Here is a 20,356-nt window from a genome sequence, read left to right as displayed (position 1 = left end):
CATCAAGGCAGGCCAAGGGAACTCCTCAAAGCATAAGCTTTCTTAGAAGCCAAAGAAATTACTTTTGAACTTCTTATCTGGATAATTGTCAAAAATAATAGACAAGACTCCAGTGGTATCAAGCAGTAACCTATCCTTGAAGAATCTGATAGGTCACCAAATCATCATCCTCGATCAAAACAAACTCACCACCCTGATTCACCGAAGAAAAACAAAGGAGTACTGATCTTAGAATCATATAAATGCTGTTCAACTCAAGTATGCTTCACACACAAACACCCACATATGCTATTTGCTTTGGAGTGCAACCATCCAGCAACTGCATTATACGCTCGCTTGCTGATGCAATGTCAAAAACAATCAGATCATTTTAAAACATAAATCTGCTATTTACAAGGTGGAGCTAACAAACTATCAGCCAACCTTCTAATGGGTGCCGCTTATCATCTTTATTCTATTACAGACCTATTCAGTCAACCTGGCACCTAAAATTCCTATTTGGAGGACAGTTTTTTTTTTCTTTCTTTACAGTTTCTGTAAGCATCACCTGAAATGACCTATAAATTAGGAACAAGCAAAGGAGCAGTCTTTTCTTCTCTTCAAAGTAAGCACATAGCATGAATAGCAGAGGATGGATAACTCTGAAGCCTTCCAGCCATGATACCACCCACATCCTCCCACTGTCTTGATTGTCGCAGTTGATAGATTTAGAAACCTAAAGAGTGTGGTTGTCAGTCAATGTTTTGTAGTGGCATCCTCCAATAATTCCATGAGTTGAAATCCTCCTGCATAGATATTTAAGATCCACACAATCACACACATAAAGGTTGAGAAATAATTAAACATAAGATGAATGGCAGTCACTTTTCTGTCGTGTTTGGAAGACATGATTGAAATTTCCTCACCTGCTCAACTAATGAAGTGGGTGGGAACATGTCATGAACTAGTGTGTGCAAAGATGTGTACGACTTCACATCAATGCAGTTATTAATGGCTACTTCACCCTGCCAATTGGGGGAAGGGATTCAAGTCAGTAAAAATATTGTTGGGTAAATTGAAAGAACTAAGAAGGTACTAGAGGAAACCATACCTTAGGATTAATTATAAATATTTTTCCCTTTGGGATTCCAATTTTCCTGTAGCTGAGCTCATCAGTGTCTCTATTGCCAAATCCAGCATAGAATGGATTGTAATCTTTAGGGAAAAGTGCCTTAATATCCTAAATACACATACAGGCTAAATGAATCAACCAATAGATAGAATACAAAAGTTAGATTGTACACTCAGTTCGACTCAATATAGCACAAATAACCTTTACAATCCCGGGCTAAATGTCTCATACTGGTTCTGATATTTACCTCTAAACAAGCAATCTTGAATTCATGCGGGGCTCTTCTTATTACTGTCATCAACAAGAAAAAGTAAGTGCACCAAGTAGAAGCACAACTATGTGTGTGTGTGTGTGTGTGTGTGTGGTGTTCTTTTGTGAGAGGGTTGGTTTGGATCAGGAAGTGTTAGGGTAAGTGCATATGCACTGGAAGGTTGAATAACATATCAAGCAACATGTCCTAAATTACAAATGATGTTTAGTATATAGTTCTGATGGTTTACTATTGACAAAGCCATAAAAAAAACAAGGTTCTTACACCAGAAATGAATTAAAAATGGTCAAAGACCAGTGGCTGAAACTACTCTTCTCCACCTACATAACCACTTGTATTGCATCTATCTAGAAAATCACACTTCAACCAAAGCCAAGTCGAACTGCATGGGCAAACACCCCAAACACCCCGGATTTCATCAAATGGGCAGAAATCAGATAGATGATGCAAAAATAGAAGAGAGAAGAGACAGGAGGGCAAGAGGAGACCACATTTACAAAAGTAAATAAATAAATAAAAACTTACTTTGTCCATAGTCACATTCTTAGCCTTTACAACCATCTTTTTTTTTTTGGATGAATAAATAATATATTAAAGCAACAAGCAGAACAACAGGAGATATACAAACGGGAAGGGGAAAAGAGAAGGGGGGGTAAAGCAAGGAGCTCAAGAAGAGGGGGAGAAAGTACAGCTGAGACCCCAGAAACTAACAATTAACCTATTTCTGGGGTTGTCAGCAACAGGGGGATGGGGAAGGGAGAGCAATCTAGAAAACATATTTATAAAAAACAAACAATGGACCCTCAAACTGCCAATTAATAGGTAAGTTGTAGGATGAAAAAAAGAAAGAAAAGAAGGATTTCTATCTTCATGCACCCACCTAAAAACAACCTAATCAGATAAGATCACCTCCACTTTTGTGCAGCCTAAAGGGAAGGCTACTTGATTGCTCAAACACTAAATATTACAAAGAACAAAAGTTCTAGACTGAAAATTATTACTTCATCGAATGTCCCTCTCATCAAATTTTCACCATTAACCGGCCTAGTTTAACTAAAATTACATACAAATATACTCCTCTTTGTTCTACTTGGGAAAAATTATTAAAAAGCAACTTTAGATGATCCGAGATACAACTGCAGTACCAAGGTGCCTGAAATAACTTGCTTAAAAGAATTATAAAAGTTTCCAATTTTACAAATCTTAATCTTTATGATGCCTCCGATGATCCACTTCCAGAGAATGCATAACCAGCAAAGTATTGAGATCATCGTCCTCTATCAATACCTTATGACAACTTACTCACGGGTATTACAGCATATCGTGTGCATGTAATATCCACTGTTTCTTTGGTCAAATATTCCATAAGAAAAAATGTGCAGGAAAAAACATTTCTGACCATAAATATATATAATTATTTACAATATGTATTGATTTGCAAGAACCACCTCTGTAATAGGTGAATTCAACACAAGTAAAGTAATTAGCAGTCAAATCTGCAGTGTATCACTGTAGCAACATGATAACATGGTTTATTTTCCATGATAAGCTCATTACCATATGTTCAAAACTCACATTCATTTCCAAGCTTTATCAACTGCAAAAATGTAAAAATATCTCTTTTGTTGGTGAGATAATGAGATGTGCAACATTCAAAAATTAAGGTAGCTGAAGTGGGAAAATAAAAAGCATGAATTTGCACCATGCATCTCTGCATCACGATCATCATTGATTACCCCAATATTAACTAAATCAATCATACAATACTTAACAAAGTGAGATATAAAAAGGAATACAATAAATAAATTTCTAAGCAGACAAAACTATTCCACAGAGAAAATATGACCCCACCTTCTCGGTACAGTGAAGGGAATAATCCATCAGGTGAAATAACAACAGGCCCAATTGGCAATGTTTTACCATCCTGCAGTCATTAAAGAGTTTATTTATCACATAAAACAAGATACTTCAATTTTCAGATATATACACAGAAGCTCCACATTTATGACCAATTTGTCAAAACTATACCAGGAGGCACATGGCTTATTTTTCCAACAACAACAACACAAGCATTGATAAATAGAACTATAATGGAATCCAAGTAACCTTTGGACACATTTTTAAGTTTTAAAGGTCTAAGAGAACGATGCTAAGGGCACTTTGTTTAGCCATACAAAGAAGAAGGGGGAGGGGGGAAGAGAGAGATCAAAGGGGAAATGGGAAGTTGACCTTGTGATTAAATTGAAATGTATGAAATGGAGAAGTGCATTCAGAGAGAGATGAAAACATCACATATATTTGGCAAACAAGGAAAAAGAAAAGAAAAGAAAAAACTTAACCAACATCTCTATATTGCAATGGAAGAACAGCAAGACTAGAAATGGTAAAATTAGAATGGTTGCATTGCAGCATTAGCTGGCAAAACAAGCAAAGTCCACTGAGATGGTTCAGCCATGAACAACACAAAACTAATGAGTGCAGGAGTGAGGACAGATGATCAGCAAGTTGAAGACAACAAAACAAAAATGTTGTACCCAATGCACAAGGTTCCATTATTTAGCAGGGTCTGGAAGGTCAGATGGACACAGCCTACCCCTTTCTCCAGTGTACAACATAACAAGTAACCCCAAATAACTAGGGTGTTGAAGCTGTGATAGGAAAAAACTAAAGTATTCCAAGAAAAGACTATATCTCCTAAGTAAAACGGACAGGGGACCAGATTTCCCATAGTTGAATCCCTAATAGTCAGCACACCACACAAAACTCAGCGGAGTCGAGTTTAGTTGACTTCTATCTGGCACTGCCAAGTAGAACACTTCCCCATATACGGGACTAGGATCAGACATCCACCATGGAAACTGGACAAACCATGTTTCTTACTTCTTTTTCTTTTTTTTTTTTTGCAGGGGGGGGGGGTCCAGACCAGATGTCATGCTGCCTGTCTGATCGTAGTCCTGTATCGCGGTAATGTTCTATCTGGCAGTGCCAGGTAGAACTCAACTCAGCTTGACTCAACTTTGATGGCCTGAAGCCAGTAAAATATAAGTAGCTTCTGGTTCAACAATGGACCTACTGTAACAGGTTTGTTCCCTTCATACTTGGGCACCGGGATATCAAATTATACGGGGTAGTGCCCAAGTCACAGCTACAATAGTCCCAAAAGTAACTAAGGTTATGAAGGATACAGTAAACCAGAGCATTTTAGTACCTGCTCCAGGTTGAGGAGGAAACTTCTGGTCAAATAAGCCTGAACAATTGCACGTGCACTCAAAAAGAGTAGTTGATAACCATTTTCCTGCAATTAATGTATAATGAAATTAGAGAACACTTAAGCATAATATCAGTTGCACTAGAAATTGCACATGCTCTCATCCATCGTTCACTCCACGTTGCCCCTTCCTGTAGCTTTTGCCCTGAGAACGAAAATATCCCTCACTTGTTCTTCGCCCCACCCCTCACCAAGCAAATCTGGCACCCAGCCCTTGCCTCCATCTGGCGCAGCTAGAAGCCCTTCACCATAGAATGCCATTGGCTCAATTCCACCGTTAGGGGATTGCTTATACTATTGGGAAGCTGACATATGATGCCTGCATAAAGCACATTTGGATGGAGCGTCATCTCCACAGATGAACCACCAAATCTAGATCTCATGACCAGATTCCGAAAGCCATCTACAAAGATGTTAACTCAAAAATCTCCCTCATCCCCTAAGGAACAGAGTCATTGTTGTCACCTGGGGTCTGGATAATACTATTTTGTCTCCTAGAGGCTAGTTCTAGCTTCATGCTCCCCCCACCTTCTCCTCCTCCCCCCTTGTATCTTCTCCTTGTTTCCCCTTCAGGGTGTTTATATTTATTTTTATCCACCCAAAAAAGGCTTGCTTGTGGGAATTATCAAGGTTTGCTTGTGACCTTTACTGGTGTTTCCTATCTTCTATTTATTCTTAATATTTGATTTTCTTCACTTGATAAATTTGCTACTAATTTTTTACATTTCAAGGAAACAATAAGAACAAATACACCGAAACAGCTAGTCAAGCAAATAAGTAAAGGATAATTCAGGTAAAAGTCAAATAATGATGTGTCTGGTGTTACCCACATATACAACACCTGCGCCCCCCCCCCCCAAAAAAAAAAAAAAAAAAGAAAAGAAAAGAAAAGCACTCTTTTCAATTTTTTTGTTACCTAGATGTGTTCCAGGCTGTGGGGCTTCATTTCACTTATTATCAATCAAAAGATATCTAACATCAAGTGACTTTTTAGAATATGAGTTCTGAAATGAACAAATTCTACGAACTAGTTGTTCTCAAAACACAAAGGAGAACAAACCTTAATGGCAGAGAAAAGTTGAGCAACTCCAGATTGTGTCCAATCCTTTCCAAATAGAGGCATGAACTGGCCAAGAACATCAGACCTTCACAGCATGCATCAAACTACATTAGAAAGGAACAGATTAATCCTAAGAAAAGGTTTCAGCATCACCATTCTAACTATTACAACCAAAAATGTTAGAGAAGTCCTGAGATGATGCAGAACTATTCTCCATATCTCCTGAAGAATTTAGCAAAGTGCAACATCTCTTCTACGGTTATAAAGTTATGATATACAATTTTAAGTTGTTCCATGGTCATACACTTGATGCTATATCTCACCAACACGCTGCTGCATATAAAGAACAGCATTTTGATTATTCATAAATCAACCATATTTGATCCTCTATAGAAACATAACAGACTTGAAAAGTGTTAGGAAGGGCAATTTGGGGAAGGAAAGTTCCATCGAGAGTTAGCACCTTGTGCTAACTCTCGATAGGAAAAAGAGGCGGTAATTAGGTGTTCTATACCAATCGAAATTGGTTGATACTCTCCTATTTTGGTTCTACTTTGTTTCCTATGTAGAATCAACTTGTAAATTAGCCTATAAATAGTAAAGTTATTTTGAGGAGTGCTCACGAGATCTATCTAAGCCTCCACAGCAAAGTCATCACTTCCATCTTCTCCTCTCCCTCGTTCTTCACCTTATTCTTTCTCAAATTTACAAAAAGCATAGGTGATAAAATTTCAATAGAGTCAAGGCTGAAGAACCACACGGAAAGAAAGAGGAAAACAGAAAGCACTTCACCACACCAGTTCCTGTATCAACCTCTGAATCAAAACACACCCATCTAACCTCTACCAAACCAGTAGTCCCATGGGAATTAAAAGAAGCTCTCACCATAAAGCAAACATAATAGGAAGAAAGTTGATAACAGTAAGATTTCTCCAACTGTGGGGTTACTTCCTACTATCCATGCCCTCTTACAACAGATATCCCTTCACCACAAAGCAAATCATAAATTCATCAACTGAACAATATGATGATTTCCAAGACTTGCAACACCAGAGCTAATAGTTTGGCAAATCTCCAAATTCAAGTTGAGGTTAGAAAAGCCAACCCAATGTATATGAGTTGCATCACCTGATATGGAAAGAAGAAAGATAAGGTTGGTTGTTCAGTGTCCGTTTACTCACAATAACAACAATCCATGCCCCTGCCATTCCCCCTGGGCTGATTTTCTAAATTGCCTGACAGTCAGCTTTCAAGCAACAGGATATCATGCATCAAATAATCTGAATTGGCAAACGACAAGAGGCCAATTAAATGTATAATGGTGGCATTTCCTAAGTCGGATGGCAAAGAATAGGGTCGATGCAAGATCCAACATATATGGTGGCATCCCTTCACTTGGGTTGCAATGAGTGAGAAGATCAAATCTCTATGGGTAGATCAGGAAAAAAATTCGACAATCACCTGATCCTACCAATCTGACTCAGCACAGACTTTTTTTGGATAAATAGATAAATTCATAACCAAAGGAGGGAAAAGGAGGGCTTTTTTTGGGGGGGGGGGGGGGGGGGGAGAATACAAAGAGCACTAAGGGAAAAGTTCAAATGAAAGCGAGACAGATAAGAGAGGCTTAACTAAAGGCACCAAGCCTAACAACAAGATAAAAGATGAGCACTGAAAGAAAAGCAAACCCAGATGAGCCTAATTTTTTGCTTTGTTCTTTTTCCTATTTTTTCATCTTCGTTCATTTGGTGACGCCCCTTGTTAGTGCAGTTGCTTCTACAACTGTCACAGTTAGAGGCATATGCAGGGGTTGAGATGTCAGTCTTAGTAGCATCCTCAATGGTGTCCTAGTCGCACAATGAAGGAAGATCATTATTATAAGAGAAGGGCTGCCCCACAAGACGAGGGGATAGAGGGCGAGTGATGAAGAAGGGCTAGCCAAGCTCTTGAGATAATTGGAAATCCCAAGATCCTTCTGTTGCATCGAAATGGCAGGGGAGGAAAGGATTGCTTGAGAATGAGAATGGGGGCGGAGGACCCAAGGGGGGGGGGTTGGTGGGCTGGGTAGGGGAGTAGGAAGGGAAGAGACATGGAGAAGGTCAAAGCCTCAAAGGGGAGGGAGGAGAAGCATGAGTTGGGTCTAGAGAAGAGCTGGCCAAGAGAATTGGGCCTGAGGGAGAGAAGGCCTGAGAAGGGCTGCAGGGAAGAGGAAATTGGGATGGGCTACTAGATGGGTTGGACTGAGAGGGTGATAAGGGTACTATGGTAATTTCCCCTGGACCTAAGTGCTGCCCAGGAATTCCAGCAATAGGGAGGGTCGATTCAGGGTGTTACGGGTATTCTAAAACTCTGAAACCCTGCTGTAATAGAAAGTCAGACCTGAATGTTACTAAAATAGAAAACTAGGGTTTCGGGGGAATTTCGGTTAGGGTAGGAGAGGGGAATAGCCTGGCTATCCTGCAGTTTCAGAACTGATGTTATTGATGTTCTGCCACTTCAGAATTGAATTTGATTGAACTGAACATTAGGATATTAACAGAACTTAAAACATGGTCAGATTTTAGAAATTCAAAAATTCTGTAGAATTCCCAAGGAAGAAGATGAAGTGCAGAAAGTTTCTAGACTAAGGGAACTATGTTTACTTGCTGCAATCACAATGGGATTGAAACCTAGGGTTAGGTGCGATCCTAGGGGAAGGGGAAAGAGGGCCAAAGGGGCTGGGAGAGAGGGTTTAACAGGGGGTGGGCGTGCTGCAATCGCAGGGAAGAAAAGGAAGGGGAGGGGCCTACGGTTGCAAGGGGGAGGGGGGTGTTGCTGGAACAGAAGCAAAACAGAGGGAGAGAGAGGTTGCGATGGGGGTGGGGATGTCCTATGGGGCTACGCAAGAGAGGGGTGGGAGAGGGCTCTGGAAGAGGGAGGAGGCAGGGGTTGGGGTGAGGTCTTTTACTTGGTGGTTGCTGGATTTAATGCTTGAAGGCTGAGATTGCTTGCTGGAGTTGCAGAACTGAAGTTCAAAACCTTGAAGAATGCAGATTTAAACAACTGCAGGGTCCCCCTCAAGGGAACCCTGCCAATACCAAACTGACTGCAATAAGCTCAATAATTTTATTCATCAAAACTGAGATTTACAATTAACTACCAGGCTATTTATAGCCTTCAAAAGACTCTAACTTGGGGTGGGATTTCCTAATGGTAAGGATCCCACCTCTTGACCAAAAACCCTTGATTGGAATCTAATTAAATAAAAGACTCGGACTCTAGCTTGGGTTCCTTTATAGATTAGGATCCCAACTCATTACATGAACTCTTTGACTTGGACTCTACTAATTAAAAGAACACATGCTAGAATTAGACATAAGTTAACTTAAATAAGAACATACTAATTTAAGATAACCTAAGACTCAAACAAACAACTTTGAATTATAAAAAGATAATAAAAAAAGCCCTCTAAACCAATCCAAACTCAACTTAACTTAGGTATTTGAACTCAAATAAAATTCTGAAATATTCTAGAAATAATTCCAGCATCAGGGCATACCCCCCAAGATAGGGGTTTGGCCAAGTTAGGATGGCTTATCGGAGCCATCTTGGGGGCCCCACATGAGGTTTCAGCCAAGGGGTCTTTGTGTTCACATCAGAAGGCTAGGCCAAGAGGGAGGAGAAGATGGGCAGGGTTGGGTTTAGGCCTGGATTAAGTGGGTTCTCTTGTGCAAAAAGCGTTGGGGGGGGGGGGGGGTGGAAGAAAAGAGAGAGAGTTGGGCTTACCCAGGAGGAGAGCAGGAAGAATGGGCCCCTCAAGTAAAAGGGAATTGGGATCAGCCATTAGATGGGTTGGGACAAGTGGACTGCGTCAGGAGGGAGGGGAAGATGGGTGGGGTTGGGTTAAGAGGAATGGACTTCGGCAAGGAAGACAAGGAGTGGGCCTGGGATAGAGGTTTCTTGATGCAAGCAAGCCTACCCCCTCCCTTCCTGAACCAGCAAATTGGGCCCAGGAACCAAGCCCACTGATGCACCAAGTGGGCTGACCAAAAGGGCAATTTGGTCTCTTTCCCACTTCTTTTGGACATTAAATTAGTCCAGTAATTTTCTTTATATTTTTGTGAGTCCATCTGATTTTATTTTATTAATTGAGTTAGTATTGAGAGTCCTAGTCAGGGATGGAGTCCCAATGGGAATCAATTTGAAAGTGAGATTCTTTTTGGATAATTAGTTGTTAATTTTGCAAGTGGTTTTCTTTAAAGTTCCTTTTTAATGGTTCTTTATTTATTAAGTTGCAACGGGGTCCTAGTCTATAAAGGATTCCCTAGTTGAGTCTAGTTTGGTTTCGAACACTATGGGATCCATGAGCTTGGAGGAGCCTAAATTTAGAGGGCAAAAACCATCATTCGTTGATGCCTAAGATAATGCCACCATGGAGAGCACTGGGTCAACACCATATTAAGGTCCTTAGGGACCATATCAAGGTTGTCAAGGCGACCAAAGAAATTGGGGCTCCACCTAGGCGATTAGCCGACAAAGCGGCAATAAGGCGACCAAAGCGGTTGGGTAAAAATTTTTTAATACAACTACTATTAAACTACTTTTTAATATAACTACTTTCTATAATAAGCTAAACAAACATTCAATAGTCACATTCATCCAAAAAAGAAAGCATTCAAAAATCATATTATGAAAAATTATCCAAAAAAAGAACACAAAAATAAGTTCATCTCATCAAGCATCACAACAATGACTATGTACTAACAAGGCCAACACGATTAATTAATAAATTTCCTTATTCCGATTTCCAAGTCATTGTCCATTTAATGATTCATTGATTCTCGATGTTGAGTATGGCTCATGCTTCACATTCTGTTGTCGATGGGCACGGGGGTCCTGCTTTGGGCGGAGTTCCTTTGTAATTTGGGCCTCGATTTTGAAATGACTAAGCTATTAAATTTATATACGGCTTTGTAGAATAAATTTGATTTAAAAAAAAAAGTTAAGAAAAATAATATTATGTACAAAATGTCAAAAAAGTGGTTGTTTTAGCGTCTAGGCGGCAATAAGGGGTACAAAGCGGGAAAAAACAACATGCCAATTAAGCGGTTCAAAACAAGGCGGTTGAAAAACCGCCTTGCTGCCTAGGCGAACGGCTTTGACAACGCTAGACCATATGGTAGAGTTTCTGGTGGCCCGCCCTTTGGGAGCACTACAACATATGGACATGAGAGTGAATGGGGGGGGGGGGAATCATCTGCTACTAGTATCTGAACATGATGGGGATGGATCGAGATTTGGAGCATCATTAGTGGACTCCATCTTTGGATATCCATAAGACCCAATTCATCTATCATCCTCTTATAGTGGATAAGGGGATGATAAGACCTATATATACGACCCACTCCCTAGATTTGTATCTAGATCATGCGAACAAGGAGACCTATAGATTTGCAACATTGGACTTCCAAAATAGATGGTCCAATACCATGACATGGGATATTTTTGTCCCCCATTTAGAGGGGACGGTCCAACAGTTGTAATGGTATATAGCTCGTGGGATGGATCCACCGAGAAACTCATCTTAGACTTGAGTGGAGATGTCATTACAATTTTCTTTTTGAGTATTTAGTTTGTGTCTATCATGTTATTTGTTATTTAACATTTCATTTGATTGTTTGAAACATTTAAAGTAATTTTGTTTCAATTCACAAGCCTTTGTATTTGTCGGCACAAACACTCATGTCTTACAAGTGGTAGCATATGAAAGAGTACTTTTCATTGATTTTTTTATGCATAATAACTCTTCCATTGTGTTATTTATGCTTATAGGGTGTATGCAAAAATCTAGGTCAAAAGCCCATTGAAATATGACCAAAACCACCCATCAAAATTTTCTGAAAAAATTCTCAGGTTTCAAAATCAACTAGGTTTCAAGGCTGGTCAAAACCGAGATTTCAAACCTTGCCAAGGATACAAAGAGAAATCAAAACAAAGCTTGCCTGTAATGAAATTGGGAGCAATGAAAGCAAAACTAAAATTTAAAAGAAGAGCAGACACCTGATGTATCCAGGGTTGGACCCCCCCCCCCCAAAATGGGCCCAAGCCCAACTGTGAGTCTGGGAGGCCGAATCTATCCCAGGGGTAGAATGGTCAATTCCTGCCCCCTGGATTGAGCTATAATGAAGACCAAAATCCAGTAATTTAGTTTATTTTGAAGTCTTGAGAGTCAAGTTATTTGTTTTGAAGTTACAACTGGAAGGAGTTATAGAGTTGTGTTAATTTAGGAAAGCATTGTTTCCTATTTAAAAAGTCCTATTTTTAAGGATAATTTAAATTAGGAAGGGTTATTTCTTTTTTGGGTCCAGTTTGTTAATTATCTAATTAGCATTAGGAGACTTAAGTGAGATCTCAGATCCAAGGGCTAAGATCACATAGTGATTAGATACCTATTTCGGAGTCCAAGTTGTGATGAGACCCCCAGTCAAGGTATCCCATTATGAGTCTGAGTCCTTTGTTTCAGACTATAAATAGCCATTTTAGTGTAAGTTATTTTCAGATTGGATTAATTGAATGAATTGAGTTTTGAAGAATTAGACTAGTATTGTCGTGGGATCCCTAGGAGGGTCACCTGTGGCTGGAAATTGTTTCTGTTTCTGCAACTTTAATTCTTCTCCTTCTCATTCAAGCTTCAGCAATACTGTGATTCAAGCATTTTACAGAGAGCATTCTGCAGTTCTTTCAATTCACAAGTAATTGTAACCCCATCCCCAACCCCAGCCTTCTTCCCTTGCTGCTTGCAGCCATCCCAACCCTCCCCCTTAGTTTCAGACCTTAGCAACAGCCCTAAATCCATTGCAAATACCTTCTCACCCTTCCCCTTCAGTTTTCTGAAAATTCCAGCCCTTTCCTAAGCCCTAGAAGTCATCTCCCATACTCTTCTTCTTCCCCATGTTTACAGTCCTAACCCTTATAGGAAATCCAATTCCCAGCCCCAGTGGAACCCTTTTTTCTTCCCTTTTGGTTGCCCTTAAGCCTAGAACACAGTTCTAATCTTAGTTTGCCCAAACCAGCCTTCTTTCTTGAGTTTTGAAACTTTCTGCACTTCATCTTCTTCCTTGAGAAGTTATAGAATTTTTAAACTCCAGAAAATTCTCAAACCTTCATACCTCAGTCCCTACCTCCTCTAAACAGTCCCTAAACTAAATAACAGAGATATAACCAACTCTAAACTGCAGGATACCTTCCCCACTCCAAACCCTAACCCTAGCTGAATTCTAGTTAACCTAGGATTTGAGTTTCAAATCTGAAATTCAAAATCTTATACAATTTCAGATCTGAAATAACAAATCCAGCAGCCTTATAAACCCTAAAACCCTTAGCCAAAGCCTTCATAAACCCTAATCAGTGCTGGATCTTCTAGTTAACAAACCCTAAACCTGGGTTTACATCAACACCCTAAGGAACAAGCTTATTGTTATTACCTGGGGTCTTTCTTCTTCTTTCCAGCCTCCTAACTAAAGGCTCCCCCCTCCCTCTTCTCTCCCTTCCTTGTATATTCTTTTTGCCCTTCAGGGTTTCGGGTAATGATAGTTTACTCATCCAAAAGAAAATTTTAACAAATCCAAGCAAATTAATCAACAAAAATGAGAGGTAGAAAATCACTAAGCAGCAGCAGTACCTGAATCACAATCAGGAACCAAATGGATCCTTCTTTTTTTTAAGGAGGGAACCAAATAAATGACAGCAACAATAACCTTCATTCCATAACTAAATAGGTAAAAAGCCTGAACTAAAATGCAGAATACATATTTATGACTTCCCAACTTTCCTACTTCTACTACTCCATCACAATATTGTCTTTACGTAATTCCCAGTCAAACTAAGAGTCCTACTGTGACTGCAATTACAGTCTAGTAACTGACGTAAATGATAAACTACTTTCTAGAATTAATAAATATCAATTTATGAAATAAAATAATACCCCAAATACTTTGAAATAAAATTTAACAGCCAAAAAATTAGCAGAGAAAAATGTATGTAAACTTACTTGGTAATGGTCCCATCAACATCAGAGATGACAATCCGTGCATTCCACTTCCAACGGTAGATGTGGGCATCAACCTGTTGAAAAAGATCACAACATATCAATCAAAATGAACCATGGATGGCAGTTCAACTAACAACTTTTTCAGTTATAAGTTAATGTAAATAACAAACCTTTTGAGTTCCTAGAACCCTCGTACAGAAGTTGAATGTTATCAGATTCTGACCTTCTTTAAGATTCAAGGAAGCAATCTGCTCACTAGTGGGAACATTTGTTCTTATTAGCTCCTTGTGAGGAGACTTGCTGCCAGTGTTGGATGTTGAAGCTTGTTCCACAGACGGGCTTTGTAAGCCGGATTCTGAATCGACAAGCACATCCTCATTTGACGAGTAACTGTCAGTATGCTTAAGAGTCTTAACTCTTCTAAATGGGTTTGGCCAAAGCATCCATCTGCGACTAGAAGGGGCAGAAGTGATTACAGGAGCATCTTCCTTGGGCTTGGGCAACTCATCCCGTTCCACAGGAATTGCATCTTTTGGCTCAATAGGTAACTCTAAACTGAAAGCAGCCATTCCTAGAATCAGAGGAGCAGCTTTATCCCATGCTAAGTACCTCCCTTTAAATCTAACAATAAGGTTCTCATGCTTTGTAATCGATGCCATAGAAGCTTTGAACTCCTCCACAGATACGCGATGTGCATCAAAGGCTGCACCAGCAGGACCCATCCCCATTCCAGCATGAAGATGTTCTCCACAAAGAGAAATCTCAAATCCTGGAAACCATAAAAGGGTTGAGGAATAGGATGATTAATAATAAAAGAGTCAAATATTTAACTATAGCGCAATGTCACTGTAAAATAAAATAAAAACCGCTAGTGATCCTTACCCATCCCACTACCAGAAGTTCTTTTCTGAGGTTCAATGACCTCACTGCTTTGGAATTCTTTTTCACGAAAGGGTATTGCTGGACTACTTGGTGACTCAAGAGCTTCTGGTGCTACAACAAATTGTTCATCCTTCCATCCTGAATCTTTGCTAACAGAATGGACAGACATGCCATCAGAATCCACTTGAACTGATCTCTCAATTGCCAAAACATTATTCTCAGATGCCCCAAAATCAACACTTAATGCTGCAGACATACTGCTGTGGGCAGAGGTGGATAACCCACTACCACCCTTGATTTCAGGATCATTTGTGGCTTCAGTGTCCTCCTTTGCTGTAAGACTGAAAGGAGAATCGCTGACTGGATCTTCCATGTCCTGTTTTGGAGTCGCTTCCTTGTGTGGAGAATCAATTTCTTGCCCATTTGTGTCCATGTGCAAATCCAAGAAATCCAAGCAACTAGCGAAGACCTCTTTCTGACTCATACTAGTAACATGCGGGAAGTGACCATGATTTCTTTTAATGTTCCGATCATCTTGAGTTTGAGTTCCAAATTCATCAGCAATTTCACAAACTTTAGAAGGATTGCAATCAGCATTTTCAGCATCACATATGGGTAGCATGCTGTCTGATGCAAGATTAGTTTCAGATGCATCAATGTCACCCAAATAATTAGCAGCCCGTTCATCTTCCCTATTATTGAACTCGTCATCACCTCTAGTTCCTTCTCCAGGACCCAGATGAAACTGAGGTGTACTTAACTGCACATTATCTGTATTCTCTTCCAATGAAGAAATGGGAGCTGTAAGCACGTGACCGTCCACACTCACCAATACGACCTCAGAATCTGAACCCTGAGATCCCACAACACTCTCAACCTGATCTAAGCTGTCATAAGAATAAGCCTCAAACTCAGATGACCCAACAGGATCCCCCCCTCCAGCGGATTTGTCATCTTCAAATGTAAACAGTTGCCCCTCATTATCTGCTTCACCATTCTCAACTTGGTTTCTTTTTAAGGGAAGACATTCATTTGCAATTGGAAGTTCCTCAGCATTCAATGCACTCTTTTCACCTTGATTAGGACTAGACCGATTATCATTAGTAATGACACTACCAGTACCATTGCTACCATTATCTTTCTGTGGAACCTCTGAGTTGTCAGGATTTGTATAAATCTCATCAATCTTCTGATCATTACCGGACAAAACCTCTCTAATGAAATAAGCTTCACCAGAATTATCAAGGTTCATATGGAAACCAGCTTCCACACCATTTACAAAGATGCGAACAGTCTTCTCAGAACCCTTAAGGACACCCTGGAATTTACCAAACCGCACATACCAAGGCGTACTCCTGAAGGTCCCATCCTGCTGTTCTACAACAATAGCATCAACAGCCCCACCGAAAGGATGAAATGGAGTGGCAACAGAGTAAACACCCTGTGAAATTAAATTCCCAACCTTACCAACAACATTCATCTTTCCTGACAAGCTAATGTAAAGAGGAAGACCTGAGTCTTGGGTCTTCAAGTATAAAATCCAACAAAATCAGCAACCAGACGAAGATCGGAGTCTTTCCTTTTCTGTTAGTTTCATCAAGAAACCTTCAGTAATTATTACAGTTCTGCAAGAATTTCAGAAACCAACAGAAATATGAAAGAAGAAAAAAATGGTAAGACAGAAATATGAAAATTAAAACGAAATGAATCATTCTTGTAACCATACAGCAGTAAACCACGAAATCAAGTAAAAACTAATCAAAGGATGGTGATTTTGGCAGAGAATTGAAACTGCAAAGTGCAGTATTTCTAGCATTAATTAAGCCTGAAAGAGCAATACACTATTGGAGAGATAATAATTATTGAAATCAAGAAATGCAATAAATGTTGAGATCAAGAAATGAGGAGAGGATATTATACAGATTAAACTCGTAAGCCAGCCAAGAAGAGCGACCTGTTCGACAGCTGAACACTGATTTAACTTCAGCGTTTTTTCTGCTTTTCTCTTCTCTCTAGTCTTTGAACTTTCAACTACTTATCTCTCCGTTTTTCCTGCGAACAATCTCGACACCGAAACTGATTTCGGAGTTGACTCGGCCAACTAAAAATGGCGTAGAATGTAGAAAAACAATTTGCTGGTAATACATAAATGCCCCCACTTGATGATTTAAATTACAACAACGCCTTCCTTAATGAATTGTAATTCTAAGACATTACATAATAAGAGTGTTTTTTTAACTTCAAGATTCTGGTGGGAAACATTTGAACGGTCCGCTGTGAGCTGAGTCAGCTGACCACCGCCAATGCGCTTTTAGAAGTCGCTGACTCGCTTTTCACCCGGAAAAATGGGTATGCACGGTGGCAACAAGAAAACTCAGAACGAAAATTTTTCTCCGTTGGGTTTATCCTACTAACCGCCGCCAATGGATGGGCATGAGTCGCATGACAACCTTATCTGATTCAATTGACGCGTGACTTGGGTCATGCATGATCGTCAAGCCGAGATTTTGGACCGTAGAATCCAAAATCTTTAATGGTCGAGATTTTAAAATTTCGACCAAAATTTAAATCGTGGCTTGACGGTCTTGTGCATCAAATGCACATGACCCAAGTAAAGTCCCTTTTTTCCCCATGGTACTCATAAGCTCAATCACAAGGATTGGGAGCTATAGACCTAAAAGAGGAAATTGCTTGGGTGTTGTGTAATTAATGCACAACACCCCAGTGAATGGTTGAGAGTTCAATCTTGATCGTCTATTTTCTAAAAAAAGTGTTTCACATTTTTTAGAAACAGACGGTCGAGATTTCGACCATTCATAGCACAATGCTGTGCACTAAAAAATGGGACTAAAAGTCTAGTTTCCCTCTACCCAAGCAAGTTGTCCGCTTGTCCCGTCCCTTTTTTTCCCCCCATTGTACTCATCAGCTCAATCACAAGGATTGGGAGCTATAGACCTAAAAGAGGAAATTGCTTGGGTGTTGTGCAATTAATGCGCAACACCCCCAGCGAATGGTTGAGATATAATTGTACAACACCCCCAACAAATGGTTGAGATTTCGATTTTGATCATCTATTTTCTAAAAAAAGTATTTTTGCTTTTTTGAGAAATAGACGGTTGAGATTTTGACCGTTCACAGGACAGTGCTACACACTAAAAAATGGAAATAAAAGTCTAGTTCTCTCTACCCAAGCAAGTTGTCCGCCTGTTACCCCCCACCCTCTGGGTTGGGCTGCTAGTACACTCTGGAATCAATTATTAGTTTTCCTTGACTATCATTATTTGGTCAAAACTTTACTTATTATATAAGCAATTTAATAAGCAAAATAATCTATACAATTATTTAAAATACTAAAAATAAAAGAAGCCAAACTATTAGCATATTGTGTGTGATCTTAAGAAATAGCAGATGGTTGTGCACTACAAGCACTACCTTTATCCATTTTTAAGATCATACAAACTCTAAGTTTGGTGGCTAAAACTAAGTTGAATTTGATGTTTAAGGCACATTTTTAATTATTATGGTTATTGTACAACCTCTTTCCTTGGAAGTATAAGTTGCCAAAAATGTGGATTTTGATTCAACTATGATATTTAACTTAGACATTTTTTATTTTATTTTTATTTTTTTAGAAAACATATTTGTTCAAACTAGGAAAACACCTAGCTATCAGCAAAGTATAAGTCTAATAGCCAAGTAGTGGATGTAAGCCAAACCAAGAAGTTTCCTAAGATTAGTTGGCTATTATAAGCGATTTATTGAATGATTCTCTAAAACTGCTATTCCATTAACCCAACTCACTAAGAAGGGAGTTGGATTTATATGGATTGATGAATGTGAGAGAAGTTCTCAAGAATTGAAGCAAAGAATGGTAACGTCGACTGTTTTGAGTATGTCGTCTGGCAATGGAGGATTTGTTATCTAGAGTGATGCATCTAAAAATGGCTTAGGGTGTGTTCTGATGCAACATGGAAGAGAGTGATAGTTTATGCTTCAAGGAATTTGAAACCCCATGAGCAAAATTATCCAACTCATGATTTGGAGTTAGCAACAATTATTTTTGCTTTAAAGATATAGAGGCATTACATTTATGGAGAAAAATGTGAGACTCATACTGATCATAAAAATCTCAAATACCATTTTACTCAAAAGTAGTTAAATTTGAGGCAGATGAGATGGTTGGAATTGTTGAAATATTATAATTGTAGCATTAATTATCAACCTGGTGTAGCACATGTTGTGGTTGATGCATTGAGTAGGAAGTCACAAGGATTTTCTACAACATTGATAACCAATCAGCCTCACATCATTGAAGATGCTAGAAAATTGGTTATTGAAATTATCAGTAGTGGTGCTTCAGCCTACATGGCAAGCTTAATTATGCCACCCTCCATCCTTTAGACGATAAAAAAAATAACAAAATAATGATGAATTTCTTGTTAAAATTAACGAGAGAAGCAGGATGGTGAGTGAGCAAATTTTAATCTTGATGTCGATGGAATTGTTAGGTACAAGAATAGGCTATGCATATTAGATAATAAAGAAATAAAGTAGTCAACGCAGATAAGTTCTAGTGGTTGAAACCAACATTTCTTAGTGAAGAGGTTGTGGGTTCAAATCTTGTTGAGGCATATTAATATCCCCATCCCCGACTTAATAAAGCCCCTTTGTACGAAAAAAAAAGAATAAAAGCAAGAACTGGGTTCCACTACCCTTTTCTAGCTTGACCCTGGCATCTGTTGGGCATTCTCTTTTCCCTTCTTGGTCCGCGCAGTCTATGAGACCGACATCCCTAAGATTGCCACCCTTGATTCCTTTTTATACCTCGGGACCTGGTCCCCTCTCGCCCACCCCAGTCTCTCGCTTGTCTGGAATTCTCTCCCGCCTATCCACTACTTGTCTCAAGATACCACCATTTGGTCCCCTTCGCCCTCCAAATCCTTTTCCACTTCTTCCACTTGGAACCTTCTCTACTCCCCCCATCCCCTTGTTCCCTGGTCCCATTTGGTTTGGTTCAAAGGCGACATTCCCCGTCATTCCCTCACCCTTTGGAGAGCGCTCAACCATGCTCTCCCTACCCATTCCTTCCTCATCAACCGCCAAATCCCTACCAACCCTAGTTGCATCCTTTACTGGAGTGGTTAAGAGGACATTGACCACATTTTCTTTTCTTGCCCCTTCTCCCGCCCTCTTTGGGAAAGAGCCCTTGCATCCATTTGGCCCCGCTCGAGATGCTCACACGAGTTTGTTTGTGATTGGTCTTGGATCTTGAGGAATTTTGCCGGTCACTCCATTTGTGATCACCTTGGCAAGTTAGTCTTTAATGCCGTCATCCATCACATTTGGTGGGAACGCAACCTTAGAAGATGGACTTCCAAATCTCGATCCTTAGACTTGATTTGAAAAGTCATCTACTTTGATGTTTCTTCTAGATTGCTATCCCTCCCCTAGTCCCCTGTTGCTGACAATCCCAGAAATAAGTTAATTATTAGTTTTTAGGGTCTCAGTTGCTCTCTTTTCCCCCTCTTGAGCTCCTTGCTCCTCCCTCTATCTAAGTTCCTTTGTAATTTTTTCTTATTGTGTTGTTTATTGTTTTTAATATATTATTTATTTATCCAAAAAAAAAAAAAATAGCCACACAATGTTGTTGTTTTAGACATTTTTACCCCTAAAACTAATCATAGCATAATTAAGTAACCTAGAAGCAAAGTTAAAAAATAGAAAGAAAAAGAAGA

At 39.5% G+C, this 20,356-nt stretch overlaps 1 protein-coding gene across 4 annotated transcripts; it reads right to left on the bottom strand.

The window, feature by feature from the left end:
* Nucleotides 1-200: 200 nt before the first annotated feature.
* LOC149023396 (phosphatidate phosphatase PAH1-like) lies at nt 201-16,711 on the bottom strand. Of its 4 annotated transcripts, none has more exons than XM_089143939.1 (11): nt 16,542-16,711; nt 14,622-16,246; nt 13,910-14,508; nt 13,740-13,813; nt 5,711-5,795; nt 4,591-4,677; nt 3,234-3,306; nt 1,359-1,402; nt 1,091-1,219; nt 906-1,004; nt 201-785 (listed from the first exon to the last, which is right to left on the bottom strand). In XM_089143939.1, the coding sequence occupies exons 2-11, from the start codon at nt 16,099-16,101 to the stop codon at nt 732-734; spliced, it is 2,724 nt and encodes a 907-aa protein (XP_089000065.1). In that variant the 5' UTR covers nt 16,102-16,246; nt 16,542-16,711; the 3' UTR covers nt 201-731. The 4 variants fall into 4 exon arrangements, with proteins under 4 accessions (XP_089000065.1, XP_089000066.1, XP_089000067.1 ...); XM_089143940.1 differs by having other exon boundaries at nt 14,622-16,205; XM_089143941.1 differs by having other exon boundaries at nt 16,576-16,711.
* Between the last annotated feature and the right edge of the window lie 3,645 nt (nt 16,712-20,356).

The sequence above is a fragment of the Hakea prostrata genome, chromosome 2, assembly GCF_041222555.1.
Source record: "Hakea prostrata isolate BN-2017 chromosome 2, UWA_Hpros_2, whole genome shotgun sequence".
Lineage (NCBI taxonomy): Eukaryota > Viridiplantae > Streptophyta > Magnoliopsida > Proteales > Proteaceae > Hakea > Hakea prostrata.
This window is presented reverse-complemented; position numbering and strand designations above follow the sequence as displayed.